The following is a 22,333-nucleotide window of genomic DNA, read 5'->3' on the forward strand; positions in this document are numbered from 1 at the left end:
GGTCTGGCATGTAACAAGCATTCACTATAGAAGCTGCCATTCAGAAAATTCAAAACCCTCTAATTTTCCATCTTTTGGAGGGAAAGAGCTTTTCCTGGATCTCTTCCTTTCCCGGAGCCAGCTTCCTTATTGACCAGAAGGACTAGGGAAGAGTGTTGAGGGAAAGGACAGGGCTGGCATTCCATTTTTGTGGATGGTGCAGAAGGACGGACGGTGAGAGTCTGAGAGATGAGAAGGGCAGACTCCGAGCGGTTCGTGGCCCAAGGGCTCCTGCTCCATTCGGTCTTTCCCCTGGCCATTCCCTCGCACACTGTCAGGGCCAGATTCTAAGTCAACCGGGTGGTAGTAAAACGGGGAAGGACTGATCAGAGGGCTGGGAGGGGGCCGTGCTCTCAGACTGGGAGGAAAGCAGGGCCGCAGCCTGCTCATGTGCCCCACCCTCTTTGGACACAGTCTGAAATAGGGACCCTGTGATGTGATTTATAATAAGAAATGTATATTCTATCTTTGACCCCTGCTCCCGGCATAGTGCTCCCTAAAATCTTTGGAATTTCTGTGATAAGAGCCTTAAAGCTGTTTTTTGTTACAACAATGAAATGACTTTTGGAAGGTAATCTGTGGGGGCTGATTGCCAGAGGAAGTGACCGTATATTTAGAGGGTTGGAACTTTTAGTACCCCCCACCCTCTACCTTGGGGAAAGGGGGAGGGGCTAGAGGTTGAATTGACCAGCAATTGCCAATGACTTAATCAGCCATACCTATGTAATACAGCCTCCATAAAAAACCCAAAAAGACAATTTGGAGAGCTTCCGGGTTCCGGAACATGAGGTTTGGAGAGAGTGGTGCATGCCACCCCAAGAGGGCAGAAGCCCCACACCCTTTCCCTAGGCCTTGCTCTGTGTATCTCTTCATCTGGCTGTTCCTGAGTTATATCCTTTTATAATAAACTGGTAATCTAGTAAATAGAACATTTCTGAGTTCTGTGAGTTGTGCTAGCAAATCAACGAAACCCGAGGAGAGGATTGTGGGAGCCTCCCATTTATAGTCAGTCGGTCAGAAGCACAGGCAACCTTGTAGCCTTGCAGATGGCGCCTCTGAAGGTGTGGGGCAGTCTTGCAGGATTGAGGCCTTAACCTGTGGAATCAGATGCTATCTCTAGGTAGATGCTGTCAGAGTTGAGCTGAATCTTAGGACACTGAACTGGTGTCCCGAGAATAGCTTGCTGGGGTGGGAAACACCCCTGCCTCCAACACTGGAATCAGTACCAGAACCTATTTAGACCCTCAGCAATCAGCTGATCTATACGGAGTACACCAGGCATTGCAGTGTCTTCCTGGGCTCACAGGGGCACATCTTGGCACCCTGGGCTTCCTACCCCTGGTCCAGGGCCCTTTCTGCTACTTCAGGGTCCAGGGTCTAGTACAGAGTGACCAGAGGACATGGGCATCTCTGGGCCTAGCTTAGGATTCTTGCCACTGTGGCCAGAGAGGGGTTGGCTTGCCACCCCCACCCCCTCCCCAGGCATTACCCCAAATAAGTAAAAGAGAAAGTTCTCCAACTTACAAAGTGAACAGGGCTCCCCAGAGGACCCTGCAAAAGAAGAGACTGGGTGGGTATTTGGTAAGGACTGAGTGCTGGAGTCCCAGGGGCTATCAGGAGACTACAGGGGTTACTGGGCTTTGGGGCATAGGGGACCCAGCAAGGTGGCCTCTGCTAGCCTGGAGGCCTGGTCTCGCCAGGGCCAGTCTATACTCTCCCAGGAGTCTCGAGCCCCTGGGGCCGGTCTACACTCTCCTAGAAGTGTGTGGGCTGCAGGAAGGTGGCAAGTCCTGTGAGGTCAGGGCCAAGACAAGCATCTGCTGGCAAAGCCTTGGGCTTCATTCAGAGGAACCCCACCCCCTGCCCCGGGGATCAAGGGGCACTGAGCAAAGTTACCTACCGGTGGGCCGGGCTGTCCTCTGGGACCAGGAGGGCCCTGGAGGAAGAGGAGAACAACAATGAGGCCCTGCTCAAAGGCCTTCCATCTTCCCCTCCCCAGGCCTTTTCAGGCAACCGAAGACCCAGGGACTCAGGTGCCTCAGGGATCACGAGTACAGATGGGAAGACTGAGGTCCAGAGGGAAAGAACACGTCCAGGTCATCAGCAGCCATGGGCAGGGAACCCAGAAGGCCCATCCCCACCCGCTCCCCCACGTACCCCAGCCCACTCACCCTCGGACCTTGCAATCCCTAGAGGGAGACAGAAGCAGGGAGAGAGAGTTAGGGGACTGGGCTGAGCCCTGCCCATCCCCCAGCACTGCCCCCCAGCCCGTCCACTCACCAAGTCCCCTCGGCTGCCTTTGTTGCCCTTTGGACCCTGTGTGTAATAAATCATGGCCCAGTGAGAGGCGGCTCAGACTCTTCCCAGACGGGCAAACAGGCTCAGACGCCCTGGGTCACAGAGACAATCCTGCCCAGCAGTCTTTCTGGGCAGCCCCCTGCACATACCAGGCGTCCCGAAGGTCCCAGGATTCCGAGGGGCCCGATGATGCCTTCATTTCCCTAAAGCAGAGAGAAAAGCTTGTGTGTCCTCAGGGCCTGGGGAACAGAGTCACAGAGACAGGCGGACAGAGGGCAGCCTGAGGGACCCCAAGGGAGTGGAAGGGAGACCTCCACAGGCCGGGGCCAGGCCATGGACCTCCCGAGCCCCTGCTCTGTGGGTGGGCTACAGGGGTGCAGGAGGGGAGCAGGTGAAGGTGTGGCCATAGGAAGGGGGGCTGTGGGCACAGGGGGCTCAAGGCTGAAGGAGCAGGAGGGAGGAAGACCTGCGTCCACCTTGCTGATGGCTGGCCAGCTTGGGGTCTGGGGTGGCTGTACCCCTGGGACAGACAGACCGGGTCTCACCATTAAGCCTGGAGGCCCCCGAGGGCCCTGGATGCCTTTGAAGCCGATGTCTCCCGGGGGGCCCTGTGGGAGGCAGAGGAAGGGCTGTCTGTGTCAGGGTTACCCCCACAGCTCCGCCCCTGGGGGCTGGCCAACCTTTGCCCTCCCTGTCGAGAGAGGCCACACCTGAGAGGCCCCAGGAAGACTAACAAACCTCCACAATTATTAGGCAGGTACCAGCGTGCCGGCTTGTTGCTATACTGTGTATGCCTCTGGTCTTACTTATTACAACCCTCTACTGTTATTGTGCCCATTTTATAGGTGAGGAAACTGAAACTTGGAGAGACAAAGTAACCTGCTTGAGACACAGAGCAGATAAACTGTGGGACTGGAAGACAAGGACGTTCACGCTTGAGTCTGGCTGTGTTCCAGCCCCCGGCCCACACTGCAAGGGCTCAAGAAATATTTGTTGAAGGAATACATGAATAAATGAACGAGCAGGTGGATGGATGGGACCCCAGTGGGAACAGTGTGAAGTGGGGATCTGTACCTTGGGTCCAAAGAGGCCAGCCATTCCTGGGAAGCCCATTTCACCAGGGTCACCCTGTGGGGAGAACAGCATGAGATGGGGCAAGAAGGGCCAGGACAAGGATGCCCGGCCAGTCACCTGGGACCCCTAGCCTGCCTTTTTCCAGGGACAGTGGCCACTCCAACATGAAGTGATCAGATCACAGACTAGATATCAGGTCAGCTTGGGCTCTGAGGGGCAGGAGCCTATGCCCTCCATCAGATGAGAAAGCAGAGGCAGCCCAGGGAATCCACAAAAAAATGCTCTAGAACACACAGGATCTCCTATCCCAGGTCCTCAATGAAGAGAATGAAAGGGCCTCCAGACTCTTCCTAACTCATCCCAAAGACTCTGCAGAGGAATGGGTTTCAACAGTAACCCCATCAGCCGAGGGCCTGCTATGTGTCAGGCACTTCTTTGCAGGCACCACCAGGCATGCATGCTCCTATACCTGTCCAGGGAGGCACAATATGCCCTGACCAAAGATGTGGAAACTGAGGCTCAGAGAGGGCAAGAACTTGCTCAAAGTCACATAGATGCATTTGTGTGGCGTGCGCCAAATTCAGATCAGGTGTGAATGATACCAGAGGCCTGGGTTATATGGTGGGCGTAAGCTTAACTTTTAAAGAAACTGCCCAACTGTTTGCCAAGGAGGTTTGTGTTGAATCCATAGACCAATCTGAGAAAAACTGACATTTTAACTACATTGAGTCTTTTGACCAATGGACACAGTAAACAAGTTTTTCTCAATTTATCTCAGCAATGCTTTGTAGTTTTTCAGTGCACATGTCTTACACACCTATTGTCATATATATCTTTAAATATTTCATATTTTTATGTTGTAAATAGTATTGCTTTTTAGATCTCAAATTCTGATTGCTTCTCACTACTGTATAGAAATATAATTCATTTGTGAATATTGAGCTTGAGTCCTGCCATCTTGCTAAACTCATTTATTCAAGTAGCTTTATTATAGATCTTACTGGATTTTCTACATAGACAATTATTTCAGACCCAAATGAAAAGTTTCACTTCTTTCTCTTTGATATGAATGCCTTTTATTTATTTTTTTTTGCCTTAACTACATTGGCTAGAACTGTCAGTACAATGATGAAGAAGCGGTAAGCACAGATGTCTCTGACTCGTTTCTGCTCTTCGGGAGGAAACATTCAGTCATCCACTATTAAACATGTTAACTGTAGGTTTCTCATGGATTCCCTTCATCAAGTTGAGGAAGTCCCCCCCCCTTTTTTTTTTATTTTACCAGCAAAAATGAGCTTACTCAGGAATAGCAAAGAATTGTAATTCAGGACAAGCAAGCTACTGCAAAACCATAGGCAATTCAGGAGAACAAAGGAGAGGAATGCTATTTTCTATATGAATGGGCTGAGTTGTGAGAGCTGTTCTAAGCAAAAGTCCATTGGAGTAAACCAGGAGTTCCTTTTATAGTGGCTTCTCAATGGCTGAGTTGTGACAATCTCTCATTGGCCAGGCTGTTGCCTGGAAGGGGCAGAAACCTTTCCTCCTGCTGGATAGTAAAGTACCTGAAAGAGTATGGACTGGCAAAGGTGTGTGGCTCTTCGGTCTGGTGGGGTCTGCAATTGAGGAGTAGTGGGCATGAGAGCGCCTCCTGCTGGCCTCCCAAGGCCATGTCAGTGAGGTTTCCCCTTCATTTTCACACCTACACTTGGAAATTTGGATGTAGTTGAGGAGGAAGTTCCTTTCGACACCAAGTTTGTTGAGAGCTTTCATCAGAAATGGAGTTGGACTTTGTCAAATGCTTTTCCTGTATCCACTGAGATGGTCAAATGGATTTTCTTTTCTTACTGTGTTAACTGTGAATTATAGTGATTTATTTTCAAATGTTATACCATCCTTGCATTCCTGGGATAAACTTCACTTGATCTTGATATACTATCTTCTTTATATGTTCTTAGATACATTTCTCTAAAACTGTACAGAGAATTTTTGTATCTGTATTTATGAGGTATACTGGTCTGTAGTTTTCTTTTCTTGTAATATCCTTGTCTGACTTTGACAACAGGACAATGCTAGCCTCAAAGAATGTGCAGGCAAGTATTCCCTCCTCTTTAGTTTTTGGAAAGAGTTTATGCAGAAGTGGTATTATTTCTGACACAAACATTTACTAGAATTTACTGGTGAAGTCATCTGAACCCGGAGTTTTCTTTGTGAGAAGCTTTTTAAACTATAGATTCAATTTCTTTAAATACACATAAGGGCTCTCTAGGGTTCTGGTTGCGGTCCTCCTCTCCCCATTCTGAAGGAACCACTCAGATCTCATGTCTCAGCTTCCTCCCACCTTTCCCACTCAGAGGAGGCAGAAGGCTACTGGTACCCAGAGAGGTTGTTGCTCTGCCCTGTCACAGAGCAGGCAGGTGGCTGCTGGGTCTCTGTGTGTGCGTGTGTGAGCATGAGTATTTGTATGTGCGTGAGTGTGTGAACTTGTGTATTCCCTGGGCCTCACTTACCGGCTGACCTTTGGATCCAGGCTCCCCCTGGTTCCCGGGAAGCCCTGTTCCGCCCTCTGTTCCTCGTTTGCCAGGGGGACCCAGTTGCCCTGGTAACCCACTTTCACCCTTAAAGAAACACACCAAAATGATCAATCAACAGAGGAAACAGTTTTAGGGGAGGGGTAGGGGGACCTAGGAAAGACAGAACTGTGATTTCGCAGGGCAGTTGAGAGCTCAGGATGCCCGGGCTTGATGTAGGCCTGGTGGGGCCTGAGCATTTCAGCCTCCTTTCTAGGGAAGTCTCTCTCCTTTCTCTGGCACTTAAAGTCCTATTTCCCCCCCACTCTCCCACACTGCCCCTCATTTACTGTTTCTGCCCAACCAGCTGTGCAGTTCCCACCTCCACGTCTCTGCTTACCTTATTCCTCCTGACGACTAGGCTGCTTCCCCTTCTTTCCTCATTTAAATCCTCCCTGGGCCAAGGTCCCCTCTCCCTCTGCCTGCTGTCCTCACAGAAGGTTCCAACCTCTCCCCAACTAAACCCTGAGCTCAGGGAGGACAAGAGCCATGTCTGATTCATTCCCCTCAGTCTTCCCTTCAGTGTCTAGCCCTGGACTACAACTATTTCATGGCTGCCTCGCCCACGGGCAACTCTGGTAAGCTTTCTAAAAAGATGCCTTGGAGGTGGGCCTCAGCGGCAAGCAACATCTGTTGTTCCACAAAGGTCCACAAGAGGGCGCTCACAGACAACCCAACAATGAGTTGCCAGTTTCAAGGGCCTGGCAGGGGGCAGTATTTACAGCTACCTGGATAAGCTATCCTTTCAGGCAGGGACCCCTCGAGAAACATCACCAACTCCATTTTCACACAGGCCTAGGGACAGGGGTGTCCATGTCAGCACTACAGTTACTATGGTTATAGTTAGTACCAAGGCAGAAAGGGTGAAGCGTGGGTAAGTGGAGTAACAAGTGCCTGACCTTGAATCCTGGTGGCCCCTGTGCTCCAGGCAAGCCTGCCACACCTGGATTTCCTCTCTTCCCAGCAGGGCCCATGGGGCCAGGGTCCCCATCGTCTCCCTGCTCCCCCTGTAAAGAGAGAGGGCAAAGGAGGGTCTCTCATGTTTCAGGAAATAGGCAACCTCAAAACCCAGGTGAACTGTGGGGGAGCTGGAGGGAAGGAGGCCCAATTCCAGGATGGGGGTCACACTGCCTGTGTGTGAGGACAGTGGGACCAGACGGCAAGTGCAAGCTGGGGAAGGGGAGGGATATTAAAAACCAGAAGCTGCATCCACTGGGTAGGGGATGACCTCTGGGTGCTGGCATGGTTAGTCAGAAGAACCAGCCTCCTAGGTCCCAAGGGATGAGGTGACTGTCCATGCAGGAAACTTCTGCATATGTTGGTCAGCCCCATCCAAGTCTCCAAACCCACTCTTGAACACACACACACACACACACACTCATATTCACACTCACACACACACACACCTGTCTCAAATGGAGACACTGTCTGTTAGCCCCAAGTCCCGCTCACCTGCAGTCCTGCTTGACCATCCCTGCCAGGAAGCCCATCTGGTCCAGAGACACCCTCAGGGCCCTGTCTCCCTACCACACCCCGAGGTCCCGGCAGCCCCTGCAGGCCCTAGGGGTACATGAGAAGCTGGTAAGGGCTTCCGGGGAGACAAGAAGGTGGGCCAGAGAGAGCAGTCAAGGGTCACTCACCTGGGTCCCCCTCCGTCCTGGGGCCCCAGCCTTGCCTTGCTTTCCCTTTGGTCCCTGAAAAATCAAGGGGCACGTGACAGAGGTGCTGCTGAGAGGAGGTACAGAACCCCAGGAGCTCAGGAAGGGGACACCGAGAGGCCCATGGCCCCCGTGTGCCCCTCCTCTCCTTGGACCTAGGCATGGGAAGCAGCAAATGGGCCCCAGTGCCTTGGCCTGGAAGTGCAGGGGTGGGACTGACCTTGGAGCCTGCTGGGATGTCACTGGCCCTGCCCTGGGCCCTGACTGGGCCCCTGTGCTGCAGAGGCTCAGGCACTGACAATTTCCTGGTGGGGGCCTGAGCCCACGGATGGCTGGTCCATTTGACCCTCAAGAGGGTGGCTATCCCTGAGGGTGGGGGCTGGGTGTGCAGGTGGACAGGGGCATGCCTGGGGGACTGAGACAGTAAGACAGCGCCAGCTCATCCACCCTGGGTGCAAGGCAGAGGCACCAGCCCTGGGTGCAAGGCCACATCGTCCCTCTCTTTCCCTATGGGCCTCTTGATTCACTTCTCCTAGCATTCTCTCTCCCTACGCTGTAGTACGGTAGACAGAGAGGTAGGCTTTGGACCTTACTGCTCAGGGTTCAAATCCCACTGCTGATGGCAGCCAGGGTACCCCTCCTGGAGGCCCTGCAAATAGGGCTCCTAATCCCACCCCCTCCTGGGCTATTTGAAGGAAAGGAACCTTGGCCAGAGGGCACTCTGTGGCCCCTTCTGTCTCAGGGCCCAGCTAGTCCTGCCTCCCACATGCTGTGCTTGGGCCAGTCTCCCCTCCCGGGGCCTCAGTCTTCCCTGCGGACACCCAGCCCTCTTACCTCTTCCCCTTTCGATCCTTTGGGTCCCGGCCGCCCCCGGGGTCCCGGATGCCCCTGCAAACCAAGGTGAGATGACGCAAGGCAGCCCCAGGATTCTCTCCTGGGGAGGGAGGCCAGTCTCCGCCTGGAGGGGGAGGGGTGGGGAGGGGTTTGGGGGTGCAGGCTCCGGGGATGCCCCCAGGGTCAGAGCAGGAGAAACCAGAATGGGCTCCCCTAGCCCTCCTGTAGGGAGGGTCCCTTCAAGCTTTAAAGGGCCCAGTTCCTTAATTCCCGCACACAGCTACTCCGCCCCACCTCAGGGCAGTGCAGGGAGGGCACAGGAAACACCACTCACGGGTTGGCCCTGCTGGCCGGGATTCCCACGCAGGCCTTGTACACCCTCCTGTCCCTGGAAGCCGAGGAGCGACAGGTGAGGGGACCAATCCTGGAGGGGGCTGGGGGCTGGGGAAACTTCCCACCTGGAGGAGTCCTGAGAAGCCCTTGTACTTCCTAGCCACATGTCATTGTCCCCTAAGTCTCAGCCTCCCCATCTGCAAAATGGGTGAGATTATGACCCTGCCATGGAGGATGGAGGAGGCGAGTGGAACCCTGTGCGGGGCTGCACGCTTCCAGTGGCTGTCTCCTGCTTCTGCTGGGAGAGCTGTTCCTGGTCCACAGATGGGGATCCTGGGCCCTGAGAGGGAGGGGTCTCCCTGGCCTCCTCCTCCTCCTCTCTCAGGAGAGGTCTTGGACCCTTTCCCCTCAGTAGCACTGCGCCCTGAGCCCTCTTTCATGGGGTTGTGCTTCAAGCTGGGCACCACTGGTAGGAGGAAGGGCTCGTCTCCTGGTGAAGGGCATTCTGATTCCAGGTTGCATGGAATGGGGGGCCGAGGAATGCCCTCTTACAACACTCCCAATGCTGCCAGCAGCGAGGAGCTCTGATACTTACAGGGTATCCAGGGTCCCCTGGTTCTCCACGGTCACCTCGGTCACCCACAGGGCCCTGAATGACAAGAACAACAAAATATGCCACCAGGTGCAGGGTTGCTGGACCTGGGCCTCACTGGCCACACCCCCTGGAGCGGACAGCAGCCTCCCCTTGCCCAGCCTCCCTTCCTCCTCACCGCAGGAGGCCAGGGCTCCACCTTGGCTGTGGTTCTGGGGAGGGAAGGTTTGAGGCGGGGGGAGGGACTTACTCGATCTCCAGGTGGCCCGGGGGGCCCCTCAGACTTGCCATCCTCGCCCTGCTCCCCCTGTGGATGCAGAACCAGCTTTAGGGCACACCTCCTGCTCCTGGTGACTTTTGGGAATTCCAGACATTCTATACTGAGGCCAAAAGAGCCTTCATGAGAGATGAAGTCCAGCCTACTGAGGGTTACAGATGGGAAGACTGAGGCCGGACAGGGACAGGGCAGATGTAAGGTCACAGTCAGACCTGGGCACGGGACCGGGACTGTGGAACACAGACAGTGGTCTTTGCCCTCCATCCGGCTAGGTAGCCCCAGGCAGACACCCTCAGGCTGTAGGACCCAGGCAGCCTGGAGCAGGGGCCTAGGTCATGCTTGGCTTTGTGCAGGACCAGCTGCTCAGACCTTCCACAGGTGCCTTTCCACCACCTCCAAGCTCTTTCTCTCAGCTGGGGAATGGGGGTGAGGTGGGGTGAAGAGAATAACGGGGATCAAGGGGAGCGGTGGCGAGTCCATGAAATGATGCGCAAGTCCCTGCCTGGAGCTCAGCAGGGAGCGGCGATAATCCCAACAGCTGGCATGCATGGGCACCGCCATGGCCAGGCACAGACCCTCACTGAGTCCCCCAATGGTCCTGTGAAGCAGGCCATACCCTTCTCCCCATTTCACAGGTGAGAATACTGAGGCACAGAGGCATGATGTGAGCGGTTCAGTTATTCAACCCTCAATTAAAAATAAAAAGTCCCTTTCTTTGACCCTTGCTGAAAGTGGGCTGAACACCAGCATTAGGATGAACCTCCTGCCCTCCATGGGAGTCCCAGAAAAGGCACTGGGCTGCCCTCAGTTGCCCTCAGCAGCAGGCCAGCTCAGGCATCTTGTCCATAAGACAGTTTTCTACATACAAAACAGGATGGTAATGCCTCGCTGTGCTGCTCTGAGGATCCAGTGAGAAAAGGCACCTTAGCTGTCAGCGCCCCACTGCAAACAGTGGGGCTCCACAGGCGGCTGGGAGAATTGTACCAATAGCTACAAAAGTGGGGATGACGTGTGACACAGATGTAGTCAGACTGGGAGTGGAGCGGAGTTTACAGGGGAGGTTCCTGGGCCACCCTGGGCCCTGGCCCATCCACGGGACAGGTGGCTGGGTGCCCTGTGCCAGCTCCGGGGAAGGTGTAAGCAGAACAGCCAGTGGCAGAACCTCAGGGCTTAGAACATTCCAGCCCCAGACATCGGGTGTCACCTCCCATGCGATCACATTTTGGGCAGGCGGCTCAAGCCAGGGGATCCTTGAGCCCTCTCACTGCCAGCAGGAATTTATGGGAGGCCTGAGAGGCAGAAGAGAGGGGCTGGAGCCTTTCCTGGGCCCATCCCAGCCCTGAGGGCTAGCAGTTGCACCTTACCCCAGGCTCTCTGTGGCTCCTGTGGGCAGAGACTGGAGGCAGGAGGGACTCAGCATGAAGCCTAGAACGAGTTGTACCCAGGGTGGTGGCCCAGGGGGTAGGGATTCCCTCTCTTCCCTGGCCATTCTCTTTGGCTCTTTGTTCCAGGATTCAGTCCCTCCTTGGAGGGAGGCAGCTGGACTGGGGCTGGGGGCAGGGGGCAGAGTTTACTTAGTGTTTTCTATGTGCAGACACTTCATGAGGTACGTTTCATAGACCCCATATGGTACCCCTATGCTGCTGTGACTACTGGCCCAAGGAAGGAAGGGTGTTTTAGCCAAGGCCACACAGGAATCAAGGGGTGGTCTGGGCCAAAAGCCAGCTATCCAGATCTCTCCCTCCCCTGCAACGTTGTGGCTATGTTGGGGGATGTACTTTCTTAGCACCAGAAAGCTGACGTTGTGCCCCCTTCTCACTGTTCCCAGAGTCTCACCCCATCTCCACATCCCTCTGGCCACTGCCTTTATAGACATGTGCCCCACCCACAGGGAATTCCCAAGTTGAACAGCCTATTGGCCCGTCCAGGCATCTGTTCCGGCTAAGGAAGCAAGGCCTGGCATCAGGCAGTCTGAGTCCTGGTCCTGGCACCCTGCCACTGATCCTAAGCTAGTCCCTCAGCATGGTGGGCACTCAGTGTCCCCACCTGTGGGGTGGGGTACCGACACCTCTCTCCTGGGGTCCTGGCGAGGATCTCGGGGAAATCCTGGGGAAAGAGTTTTGCACCCTGCCATCATGCTAGGGGGTTCTCTCCCCAGACCTGCCCTCTCCCTTCCCGGCACCATCCAGCTTGTGGTCGGCTCTCATTCCTGTGATTATTCTTATTTTTTAGTTCTTTAGAGCATAATTCTGCAGCCCCTAGTCAGTGCCAAGAAGTCATTCAGGAAATCATGATAAATCCATAAATACCTGTTGGATAGCTGGATGAGTGACTGAACTAATATCAGAAAAGGCATCTGGGTGACAGATATGTGATATCCTGCTTAGCCTCGAGTTCCCAAGGCACCCACCCATTTAACAGAGGAGGCCATCAAGGCCAGGGAATCCTGGGGTCCCAACCAAGGCCACAGCAGACTTAGGGCAGATTTGGGGTTAGGGTTCCATTCTCAGCAGCCACAGGGACTGTTTTGGGAGCTGCAGACAGCCCAGAGTGAAGGCCCCCCCATGTGTTAGGCCCATGTTAACCCTTTCTTTGCCAGTAGTGGCTCTCGGGGCTGAGGAGGGACTCAGGGACTGCGTGGTATTTCCCACAGCTTCCTGTGGGATGTGTCAGAGCCTGCGGCCCGCGCCGTCTGCAGATCTGTTGTCCAAGTAGGAGAGGAAGGGGCCAGCCGGACAGCAAGCCAGGCCAGGGTGATTCACCCTGACAGCGGGATGTAGTTAGTGGGGAGCTGACTCGGCAAAAGAAAGGAGGGCCAGAGAGGCAGGGGGACAGGGAGACAGCAGCGGGCCGCCTGCTAGGAGGCACTCCAGCGGAGCCTCACGGAGGAGTGGGGAGGGAAGGAGGGGCTCAGAGCCGCTCAGATGGAGGACCCGAGGCTAGGGTGCCAAGGCCAGCTCACGCGCCCTGGAATGTGACCCAGCACCAGGGCCTTGGACCCCTGCTCCCCACGTCCCCACCTGCATGGTGGGGCAGAGTGTAACCATTAGCAGGTTTCCTCCTTGCAATTCCTCTCCTACCAAAGCTGGAGCCAAGGAGGGGGAACGGACGTGCCTCCCCTCTGCCTCAGTGGTTCCTTCCTGGCTATGAAGTGCTGGCACTAAGTCCCCTCCTTCTCCCGCTGGGTGATCTCATTCACAAGCAAGGCTTCTTTCCCATGTTCACGGAGATGGTGGAAGTGCACCATTCTAGACATTACATGACGTGTTCATTTCCCTGCTCGACCGGAAGCCACAGAAGGTCAGGAACTGTGTCTGTCTTTGATCCTCTGCCTGCACAGGGACGACACCCAGCATCTGTGCGGAACGGGGGCATAATGGCTGCTGCCTGCCGGGCACAGCCATGGTGGGAGTGGGGTGAGCCTCGCACGAACCTCCTGGGCTTCCCTGGCCACAGTGCGGAAGGCGTGCCCCTGCCAGCCCCAGGGGTGAGGGAGCAGGGGCTTCCCCTCTTCTCGCTGAACACCTACCTTTTCGCCCTTTGGTCCAGGAGGTCCGAGGGGTCCCACGGTGCCTTTGTGTCCCTGCAGGAAACAAGATGGCAGGAGGTGAAATCATGGGGAAGGGGGCCCGGGAGGGACAAGTGATGAAGGATAGGAACTCAGAGATGGAGATGCTGGGCTCTGCGACTGGGTCCTGACTCTGCCCCAACTTGCTATGTGACTCTGAGTGGGTCCCGTGCCTCTCTGGGTTCTGGCCTCCCAGACACGCCATTTTGGTCCCAGACACACTTCTAAGAGGTGTGCCTGCGCAGATGGTTGGGGCTCTTGCTCCACCCTGGGGCAGACCTGGGACCGTATCTCAGGAGAGCTGCTCTCCTCCTGGGGCAGGGGCTCCCCCGGCCGCAGGGGGCACTGACTAAAGATTCCTCCCTGGGGCTGCCAGCACTGTCCCCGTCCAGCCCCATCTCCTTGGCACTCTCCTCTCCCTGCTCTATCGCTTTCAGATGCTGGATCCCACCTTCAAACTTAGCAAGCGGGGAGGCCTTGCACACGTGTTCTTCAGCCTCCCTGAGCCTTAGTGTGCCCTTCTGAGCAAGCTCCATGCCTCTCTGAGTGTGACATGGGTTCAGCTCAGCCACCTCTATGGGAGATGCCAACTTGGATGCAAAAATGGGGTGAGGCCCTTCCCTTGCAGTCGTGAAACTCAGACATGAGGAATGGGGGCCCCTGAGCTGGCCCCAACCCCCACCCTAGTCTGTGGGCCCCACTGCTCCCTGGGGCAGGGGAGCTCACAAATCTTCAGTGGCACAAGGGCTTGCCCTCAGCTGGGAGGTGCTGGGGGGCAGAGGCAGATGCCAAGCAGGACAGAGTTCCGGAGGGGGTTAGGGTGAGCTTTCCTTACGTTATAACCAGCCAGTCCCGGTTCTCCTTGGGCCCCCATCCGGCCTGGAGCACCCTGTGAGAGGGACAGACCAGCATTGGTATGGACTACGGCTCTCATAACAAAGACTCGGGCATCATCTCTCCCCTGGGCTCCGGCCCAGTTCAGCCTGGCTTCTTGGCCCAGAACCTAGGCCAGAGAGTGGGGAGCCAGCAGCATCTATTCCCTCCTCCCCCAGCCCTTCCTTCCTGGCTCCAGGGTGCCTCGCTTCCCCAATTTTGTGAGCCAATCACTAAACAGAACCATTATGAAAAATTATATAAACTTAGTTAAATCAATCATAATAAAAACACATGATACGCAATACTCATCTCTTCCTAATTATTTTACTACACTTCACTACTAGCTGTGCTCATGAGGTCATTTCTGTCCAGTGAAGCTGTGGTGGAAAAGCAGATAATGGAGCATCTCCCAAGCCCGTGTTCAGTGACGACATGCTGGTTGTCTGAAATCAGCCACGGTGGGAGGCGTGGCCACCACGGCACCTGGCAAGTGCCACAAACAGTGCGGCTGCTGACCGGCACACACTGGCAGCTCAGAGAGGCTGCGTCACCCCTCAGCCGCACCCTCCCACCCAGCTTCCTCCGGGTGCTGTCAGAGCCCCCAGGCCCTTCCATCAGGGCTGGCCAGCAGCAGGCGGGATGCCCTCGGTCACCCAGGGATCTACAGCAGCTTCACTGGCCCTTCACGAATCTGCTTCCAGTGGGAAAACTCGTTCTTTCAAAACACTCCCAAAGGTCTGGTGCCTTATTCCTGCCCCTAACAGCGCTTATTCATCTGGGTCTACAAAGGGCTTCAGAAGACCCACAGACCCCTTCAAATTGCAAGAAATACTTTGTGTTGTGTGACCTTTTCCAGGGAGAGGGGCTGCAATCTCTGAAGGTTCCCAAAGGGATCCATGATTCAAAAGAGGTGGCAGGGACAACGGTCGCTATGTGTTTCGCTGAGTCAGGGTGGGCACTACCTCCCTTTATGCCCTTGGCCAGCTCTGCTCTGCGTCTGACCCCCACAGAGTTCTCACCGTTGATCCCATGCTGCCCCGGGACCCTTTGGGGCCTGGGTTACCAGGGGGTCCGGTGTCTCCGGGGTCGCCCATCTCACCCAGCTGTCCTTGGTAACCCTTAGCACCCTGCGGCAGGAAGAGACGGCTGTCACCGGGCCCAAGCAGGAGGGAGAGGGAGAGGGCAGGGCTGGGGGAGGGGAGGCAGGGAGGGGGAGCAGGGGGATCCTGCCTTGGCACCAGTCCGGCCCTTCTCGCCTTGCTTCCCAGGTTTTCCTTCAGGCCCCTGAAGGGAGAAGGAAGGAAAAAAGAAAGATTGAAATGAAACCACCGAGGCAGATCCATGGAGCATTAGAGCGCAGACTGCCTGGGCTCAAAACTGATTCCACACCCAGCACCTGGGTGACCTTGAGCGTGACCTGACTTCCTGTGACCGAGGTCCTTGTCTGCACAGTCGGGACAGTGGTCCTATTTGCCCCACATCAACCTGGTGATGCAGTATCAGGCTTACAAGGTGCCTGGCCCATAATAACTGCTCATATATCACTGTTGGCACAGTATTCCAGGCTGTCCCAGTGGGAGCAGCTCTCCACACTGAGCTCTCTCCAAACAGGCCATTCTTGCCCTCACAGGGCATCCCAAAATGCTGCTCCCCTGGGGCCACTCTGCCTTTGTCTCCACAGTTGTCAGGGAAACTCAATTCAGTGTGGGGTGAGTGTGTGTAAGTGTGCATGTGTGAGTGTGAGAGAGATGAGACAGGAAGAGATTGAGAAAGTGGTCCTGACCTTGGGCCACACTAGGTTGGGATGTAGGAGTAGGGCAGCCCAAATGCCCCCAGAGGGCAGTTCCCCCAAGGCTCAAAAATCAAATAGGGCTCGGAATCTCGGTGTTTTTGGCAAGCACGACGGAACTGGTTTGATTCAATCCTTTTGGCTGCATTAACAGAGGCACATGCTATAGGATGAGGGAGGTGATGGTCCCATAGTGGAATAGGCGTTGTACTCCAAGAGGAGGCACTGACTAATTGGTAAGACGAGGGGCAGGAAGAAGGGATCCTAGAGGAACAAGGAAACACCTGGGCTAGCCCAGAGGGACTTGATTCCTGTCTGCAGATTTCTGCAGCTGCCATGGGCAGGGGCAGCTGCATTGTCTGGGGTGCTTGGTGGATGGAAATTACAGGGGGGGCCAGCTTTGATTCAGTACAAGGGAGAAGTGTCTGCACAAAAGACACAACATGGCAAAAGTGGATTGGGGAAGATGACTGTGTCCCAAAGGGAAGTGCTCATCATATGACTCTGGGACCCTTAGAAAAGGGGGAGTGTGGCCCTGGAAGGACTAAGCACAGACTGCCCTGCATCCTGATACTTGAGTCTGCATGCGATGTTGGACAAGTACCTTTCCTTCTCTGTGCCTCAGTTTCCCCACCTCCAATATGAAGGTCTTGAACCACCCTTGTCCTGTCTAGTATGGTGGCCCCATGATGCATGGGGCTACCGAGCACTTGAAATGTCTCTTTTGTGACTGAGGAACTGAAATTTTACTTTGATTTCACTGTAATAAATTTAAAGTTAAAACTGATAATTCAGTTATTGGGAAAACTTTTAAGTATGTTTGGGACAACTTGGGGATATGAAGCTACATCTTCAACTGTACATTTTATGAAATCTAAATACAGGTCAAGTATTTTCAATGAAAATTTAGATGAATTGAGATGTTCTGTAACAAAAATTATATACCAAACTCAAAGACTTAGGACAAAAAAAGAAAGCAAAATATTTTATTACTGATTTTTATATTGATTACATGTTGAAATATTAGTATTTTTGGATATATTGTACTAAATGAAATGTTCTATTAAATTAATTTCACCCATTTCTTTTTATCTCTTTAAATGTGACTACTAGAAAATTTTAAACTACACACATAGTTCATATTCTGGACTAGAGAATATCAAGGTCTCCTATTCCACTAGTGATAAAACACTGATAGTTACCACAGTTTTAGCCACGGCCAGGCACTCTGTATCAAATCTCACCCAATTCTGGTCACAGGGCTGCAGAGAAGGGATTATTTATCCCATTTTAGAGCTAAAGAACTGGCTCAGTGAGATAAAGGCACAGTCCACAGGTCACCCAGCCAGGTTGGAATGAAATGGGGATCTTTAGTGTCCGGGGTACCCCTGTTGCAGGCTGGTCCTGTCTGGGTGATTGTGAAACCACAGTACAGGGGCTGGTGGAATTTACCACCGGGCTGAGGCTGCCATGCTGATCCCCTGTCAGAAGGAGGAATGAGTCAATGCTGAAGAATTCAGTCCAAGGCCAGGCAGACGGGAGTCTCCCCACGGCCAGGGCAGCCAGCCACGTGTTCTGACAGCCCCCTCCAGCTGGGAGCATCCCCACTGTGTGGGAAATCCTGAGTAGGGGCTGGAGCCTCCCCTGGGGTGAGGCTATGGGGCCAGAACGAAGACTTGCTGGGCCCCCATCCATTTAGATGTATTTCTGGAAAGGTCCTGATAGCTCATAAAATTCTATTTTTAAATATTCCAGTGTTTCCAGGCCACAGAGTGGGAGATACTTGTCCTGCAGCCCTGATGCCAAAGAGCCTCTCAACACCTCTGTCACCCACCACATACACAGTCTGGCCCCAGTGAACCTCTTTCCAGTCCCACTATATGGGAATTGGGAGTGACAGCAAATACAGACATTAACACTGCTGCCCCCACCACCACACCCCCCCATCACCATGGATACTGTCACCACCGCCAGGGCCATCACCATCACTAACACTGCCACCCTCACACCATCACTTCACCTCCACCACCACCCTTACCACCATCATCTCCACCACCGTCACCGCCATCACGACCGTCTCCACCAGCAGTCACCACTATGGTCACTACCGCTATTTTCACCATCTCCACCATCATTACAACCGTAGCTTCTAGTCATTTCCTCCTCCGAATCCATAAAGACAATCTCCTATATTTCTGGTGCATTTTATAAAGTGCTCTCCTGTCTAAAATTTCATTGACTCTTTGTAGATGAGAAAACCAAGGCTCAGGGAGAGGCACTGATTTGCCCCAGGTCACATAGAAAGTGTGTGCTTATGCCAGAACTGTCTTCAGACTCTGGGTCCATGGCTATTTCTGTACATGTTGCTGCCCATTCCACAGCCATGATGCTCAAAAGTTCACCAAGAAAGAGCCCCTGGGATGTTGGAACTCAAAGTGATCTCAGCACATATTCCTTCCAAAGGTCTTTTTTATACCAAGGATGTGACCCAGAGAGGGCAAGGGGAAGTGAAAGGTCACACAGCGTTACTGATGGAGAATCAGAGCCAGTGCCCCTCCTGCTGAATTCCCCTGCTAAATGCAGGGTGGCTGAATGTGGGGGGTGGGCAGGACAAAGTCAGCAGGGGCCAGGTTTGTGTGCGGCCCAGCAGCCAAACTAAGGGAAGTGATGTTCTTCTGAGGACCCTCGGGAGCTGTGGGAGGGTTAGGCAGGGGTGGAACATCAGACTGGTTCTCTGGGAAACTCCCAGGTGGGGGAAGGATGACAGCATTAGACCCTTAGGTGGCTGCTGGCAAAAGCCCCCCTGCCTAACTGAACAAACCCGAGTGTCATTCCACGGAGGAGCCCCCAGGGACGGCACAGCCATGCACACTCACCCGGACGCCAGGGATGCCAGGGGTGCCAGGAGGCCCATCTTCACCCATCAGTCCCTCCTGACCCTTCTCGCCACGTTCACCGTCAGGCCCAGGGTCACCCCTGTCCCCCTGGGTTGGAAGGGCACGAGGAGGGAAGAGAGTATGAACAAGTCACCAAGTCCATCAGAGGCACCACACCTCAGGGCTCCGTTTGGGTGCCCATAGCCTGTCAGCCCTGCAATTCCCAAAAGGCTTCCCGAGCTGCTGAAAGAGTCAGGCTGGCATGGCCCGGCCAGACAGGGGACCCCTCCCACATGGAGGTTTCTAGTGTCCTCAGCACCCGGGCCAGGGAGGGAGTGGCTCACAGGGAGGGAGTTCACGGGGAGGGGGCAGGATTGGGAGACTAGAGTTATTTCCCCCCCAACACAGACACATTGGGAGGACAAGAGTCTTAAGAAACTGAAGGAAATTTTTATAAAGCAAAAAAATTCACCTAATTCTTCCTCTCAGAACTCCATTTTTCTGAGTTGCATTTTTAAACCTCACTTATATGAAAATGGTTTACAGTAATAATACTAAGTACTAGGTAACAGCGTCAGTTGCTGTGTACCAGCTCAGAGCAGCGCAACAACTGTTCCAGAGCAGTGAGGCTAGTTAGCAGCAAATAAGCCTTAAAGGCATCATCCAACTGGACTGCCGGGTCGGCCTTCTGCATCACTAATGCCTTCCTCTGCTGTGAGCATGCTCTCTCCTGGCTGTCTGCTCTGCACGGTTCTCATTCCTACTGGCTGCTGAACACATCCTCTGTCAAATGGATGGCAGTGAGCACCTATACGGCACCTGCCATGTCCAGGCCATGTTCTGGCAGGCTAGGCTGGGCCAGGATGGGGCATGGGCTGTTGCCCTTGGCCCCGCGGGCAGAGGTGTAAGTGGTGCAGTAGGGCCAGTTGCCGTGAGGAGCAGGGCAGTGCCTGTCAGAAGGCCACCTCCATCAGGGCTGGCAGGTGCAGTGGGGTCCCTGGCCAGTGTGCTGAGCTGTGACTGTTAGAGGCCGGTGGGAGAGGGCATGAAGTCATAGGGAGGAGGAAGGGGTGGGCAGGCGCAGGCTTGGAGAAGCAGAGAGTCTTGGCCTGTTTTGTTTCCCAGCACCACACTTTACGAGGGACACCGATATACTGGTGCATCCGGGAGAAAGAGCAGGGTGCGGGAGGCACAAAGCCAGAGCCCGGGAACAGGACGGTCCTGCTGGGGACTGGGCTCTGCGTAGGAGACTGCTGGGGCAAATGCTGTTGGGGAGGGGGGATTCTAGCTCAGCTGGGGGGGACTTCCCAAATAGAGAGGGGTCTGGAAACGGGGACACAGATGACGGAGGGAGGCTCCAAGCTGAGGTGTGAGCCAGTGCAGACAGATCTGCGCACGAGGGAAGTGTCAGACAGATGGGGCTTTGAGGTCTCTTCACCGAGATGACCCTGATGGCCCTACTGCAGACCGCTGAGGCTCCTGGGTTCCCCGCTGGCTGTTGACCCTGGCCAACTGCCCTCCTGGCTCGCAGAGGCAGGCAGCCTGTTTCAAGGGGCTGGGCTGGTTCAGTGAGGGGCTCTAGCTCCAGGGACCACCCCGAACCCCCGCCGTCTGGGCTCCCACACGACTGCATGGTGTCCTTGTGCATCCCATGCAGAGTGGACTCAGGAGGGTCCTGGAGGATTCCAGAATCCTAGGAAATCTACCAGCACCAGAAAAGCCTTAGAAGTTGCCTAGCTCAATCCTCTCAACTTATAGATGGGGAAACTGAGGCCCAGAGAGAGGTGGAGACTTCCCAACACCACAGATTAGTCAGGGGCAGAGCATGGGTGAAACCACAGGCTTCTGACTTCTTCTAATTCCAAGGTTCTCTGCGCAGTGGACAATACACCCCTCACCCCTGGGACTGTGCTGCCTAAATTTAAATCTTGCTGCCTCCTCTCAACGCTGTGCGACCCTGAGCAAGTTTCCTCCTTTGTAAAAAGTACCAAAGGGTTACTGTGAGGATTGAAAGCAGAGAATAGCTTGGCATAGTACCTGGCATGAGTGCTAGATAAAGGTTAGCTATTACCAGGAGTCACCACCACTCTGACCCACCATTAACCGGTCGTCAGCAAACTTAAAAGAGATAATCAGCATAAGAACACCCTATAAACTATAGAATGCTGTGCATGGCCCACGAGGTTGTTCTCACCATACAGATGATTCTTGGACAAATACCATAAAGAAAACAGATTCTCACCTGGGATTCATGCAAGGAACAGGGAAGACATTGTACGTCTGTGCAACTACTCAGGCTTGAGGTCTGGGGAGGTGGCTTTGGGGGCAGTGAGAGGGGGCAGCCAGGGCTGAGGAACAGGGCCAAGTGAGCAGGAAGGACTGTGAAGCACCCAAGCCTGGAAGACCCCTTTCCACCCCACCCCAGCAAAGGTTCCAAGAAGAAAGGTGGCCGCCCAGAGGTGGAGGAGGCCGCTGCATTGTGCCTCAGCTTCCCCATCTGTCAAGCGGGGATGGTAATGAATCTAGCTCCTAGGGCCGCTGGAAGGATTAGATGTGTTAATCCATGTAAAGCTCCTAAGACAGGTGGTGCAAACACATGGTCAGGACACAAAGCCTTTCAGCCAGGATGTTCTTCAACGTCACCACAGTTCAAGAGGGTACTTGCCAAAGCGTGTGGTGGGGCTGTCAAGTGCTGTGGGTGCCCTGAGCCAGACCTGGGTGAACCCCAGGCTGCAGCAGGATTGGAAGGGAGAGAAGGCAGGCAGATGACAGACAGGGGGAGCTCTCAGCCTTGCAGGAAAAACCCGGGGCAGGTGGGGAGCCAGGCAAGGGCTTGTCATGGAGGCATCCCAGGAGATGGGGTGCCCTAGACCAAGGGCAACTATGCAGATGGGGCAGTAGTGGGGAGGTCTGGGGGATGTGGAAACTGAGGCCCAGAGAAGAGGAGTGCTTATCTGTGGTACCATGCAGAGTAAATGGGTAACAAGGGGAATCCTTTGGGATGGGGCACTTGGGACTCTTGGCTGGGGAGCTGACTCATACCATACGACATGTCCACACTGGGAAAAGCCCACATATAGGTCCAGGACTGGGTCAGGAATGGAGGCCAGGGACAGCCCTGGGATGTTGGTGGGGCTGGTAAGTCAGAAAGAAATGTCCATGAACCCATGTTCGGGGGAGGCCCAGTCTGCTTAGAGTCCCAGCATCTGTGGCTTACAGATAAATCTATGGGACAAAGCAGGGCTGTTAGGCCCACATCCTTTGGTGCCAGTGAGCCCTGGGTTTTAATTTTGTATTCTCCACTCATAGTCATAGACTCTCAATGAATATACCTCTGCTTCCCTCTGAGCCTCAGTCTCCACACATTTAGAGAGGTATCGATAGGAGCCAAGGCTTGGGTCTTCACTGTGCCAATTGCTAGCTGTGTGTTCTTGGGCAAGTTGTTTAGCCCCTCTGAGTCTCAGTTTCTTCATCCACCAGCAGAACTTACCCCATAATATTGATCAAGGTGATACATATAAAGGGCTTCGCATAGCACCAGACACATATGTG

The 22,333-nt window shown here is 54.2% G+C and overlaps 1 protein-coding gene across 7 annotated transcripts in view; it reads right to left on the bottom strand.

The window, feature by feature from the left end:
- COL27A1 (collagen type XXVII alpha 1 chain) overlaps positions 1 to 22,333 on the bottom strand; it is a 135,131-nt gene that overhangs the window by 8,830 nt on the left and 103,968 nt on the right. For 6 of the 7 annotated variants that reach the window (XR_005063758.2, XR_005063757.2, XM_017648729.3 and 3 more), the window contains 20 exons: positions 18,782 to 18,889; positions 15,347 to 15,400; positions 15,136 to 15,243; positions 14,076 to 14,129; positions 13,202 to 13,255; positions 9,646 to 9,702; positions 9,399 to 9,452; positions 8,805 to 8,858; positions 8,471 to 8,524; positions 7,619 to 7,672; positions 7,431 to 7,538; positions 6,878 to 6,985; positions 5,919 to 6,026; positions 3,412 to 3,465; positions 2,883 to 2,945; positions 2,487 to 2,540; positions 2,320 to 2,355; positions 2,211 to 2,228; positions 1,940 to 1,975; positions 1,564 to 1,590 (listed from right to left, as the gene is read on the bottom strand). Coding sequence is in view for 5 of the 7 variants with exons in the window: in XM_017648729.3 (XP_017504218.3) it covers positions 1,564 to 1,590; positions 1,940 to 1,975; positions 2,211 to 2,228; positions 2,320 to 2,355; positions 2,487 to 2,540; positions 2,883 to 2,945; positions 3,412 to 3,465; positions 5,919 to 6,026; positions 6,878 to 6,985; positions 7,431 to 7,538; positions 7,619 to 7,672; positions 8,471 to 8,524; positions 8,805 to 8,858; positions 9,399 to 9,452; positions 9,646 to 9,702; positions 13,202 to 13,255; positions 14,076 to 14,129; positions 15,136 to 15,243; positions 15,347 to 15,400; positions 18,782 to 18,889 (1,263 nt within the window). In the remaining 2 variants the exon portion in view is untranslated. The remainder of the gene's footprint in view (positions 1 to 1,563; positions 1,591 to 1,939; positions 1,976 to 2,210; positions 2,229 to 2,319; positions 2,356 to 2,486; positions 2,541 to 2,882; positions 2,946 to 3,411; positions 3,466 to 5,918; positions 6,027 to 6,877; positions 6,986 to 7,430; positions 7,539 to 7,618; positions 7,673 to 8,470; positions 8,525 to 8,804; positions 8,859 to 9,398; positions 9,453 to 9,645; positions 9,703 to 13,201; positions 13,256 to 14,075; positions 14,130 to 15,135; positions 15,244 to 15,346; positions 15,401 to 18,781; positions 18,890 to 22,333) is intronic. The other variant, XM_037027334.2, reaches the window with a different exon arrangement.

This window comes from Manis javanica, chromosome 2 (genome assembly GCF_040802235.1).
Source record: "Manis javanica isolate MJ-LG chromosome 2, MJ_LKY, whole genome shotgun sequence".
NCBI classification, from domain to species: domain Eukaryota; kingdom Metazoa; phylum Chordata; class Mammalia; order Pholidota; family Manidae; genus Manis; species Manis javanica.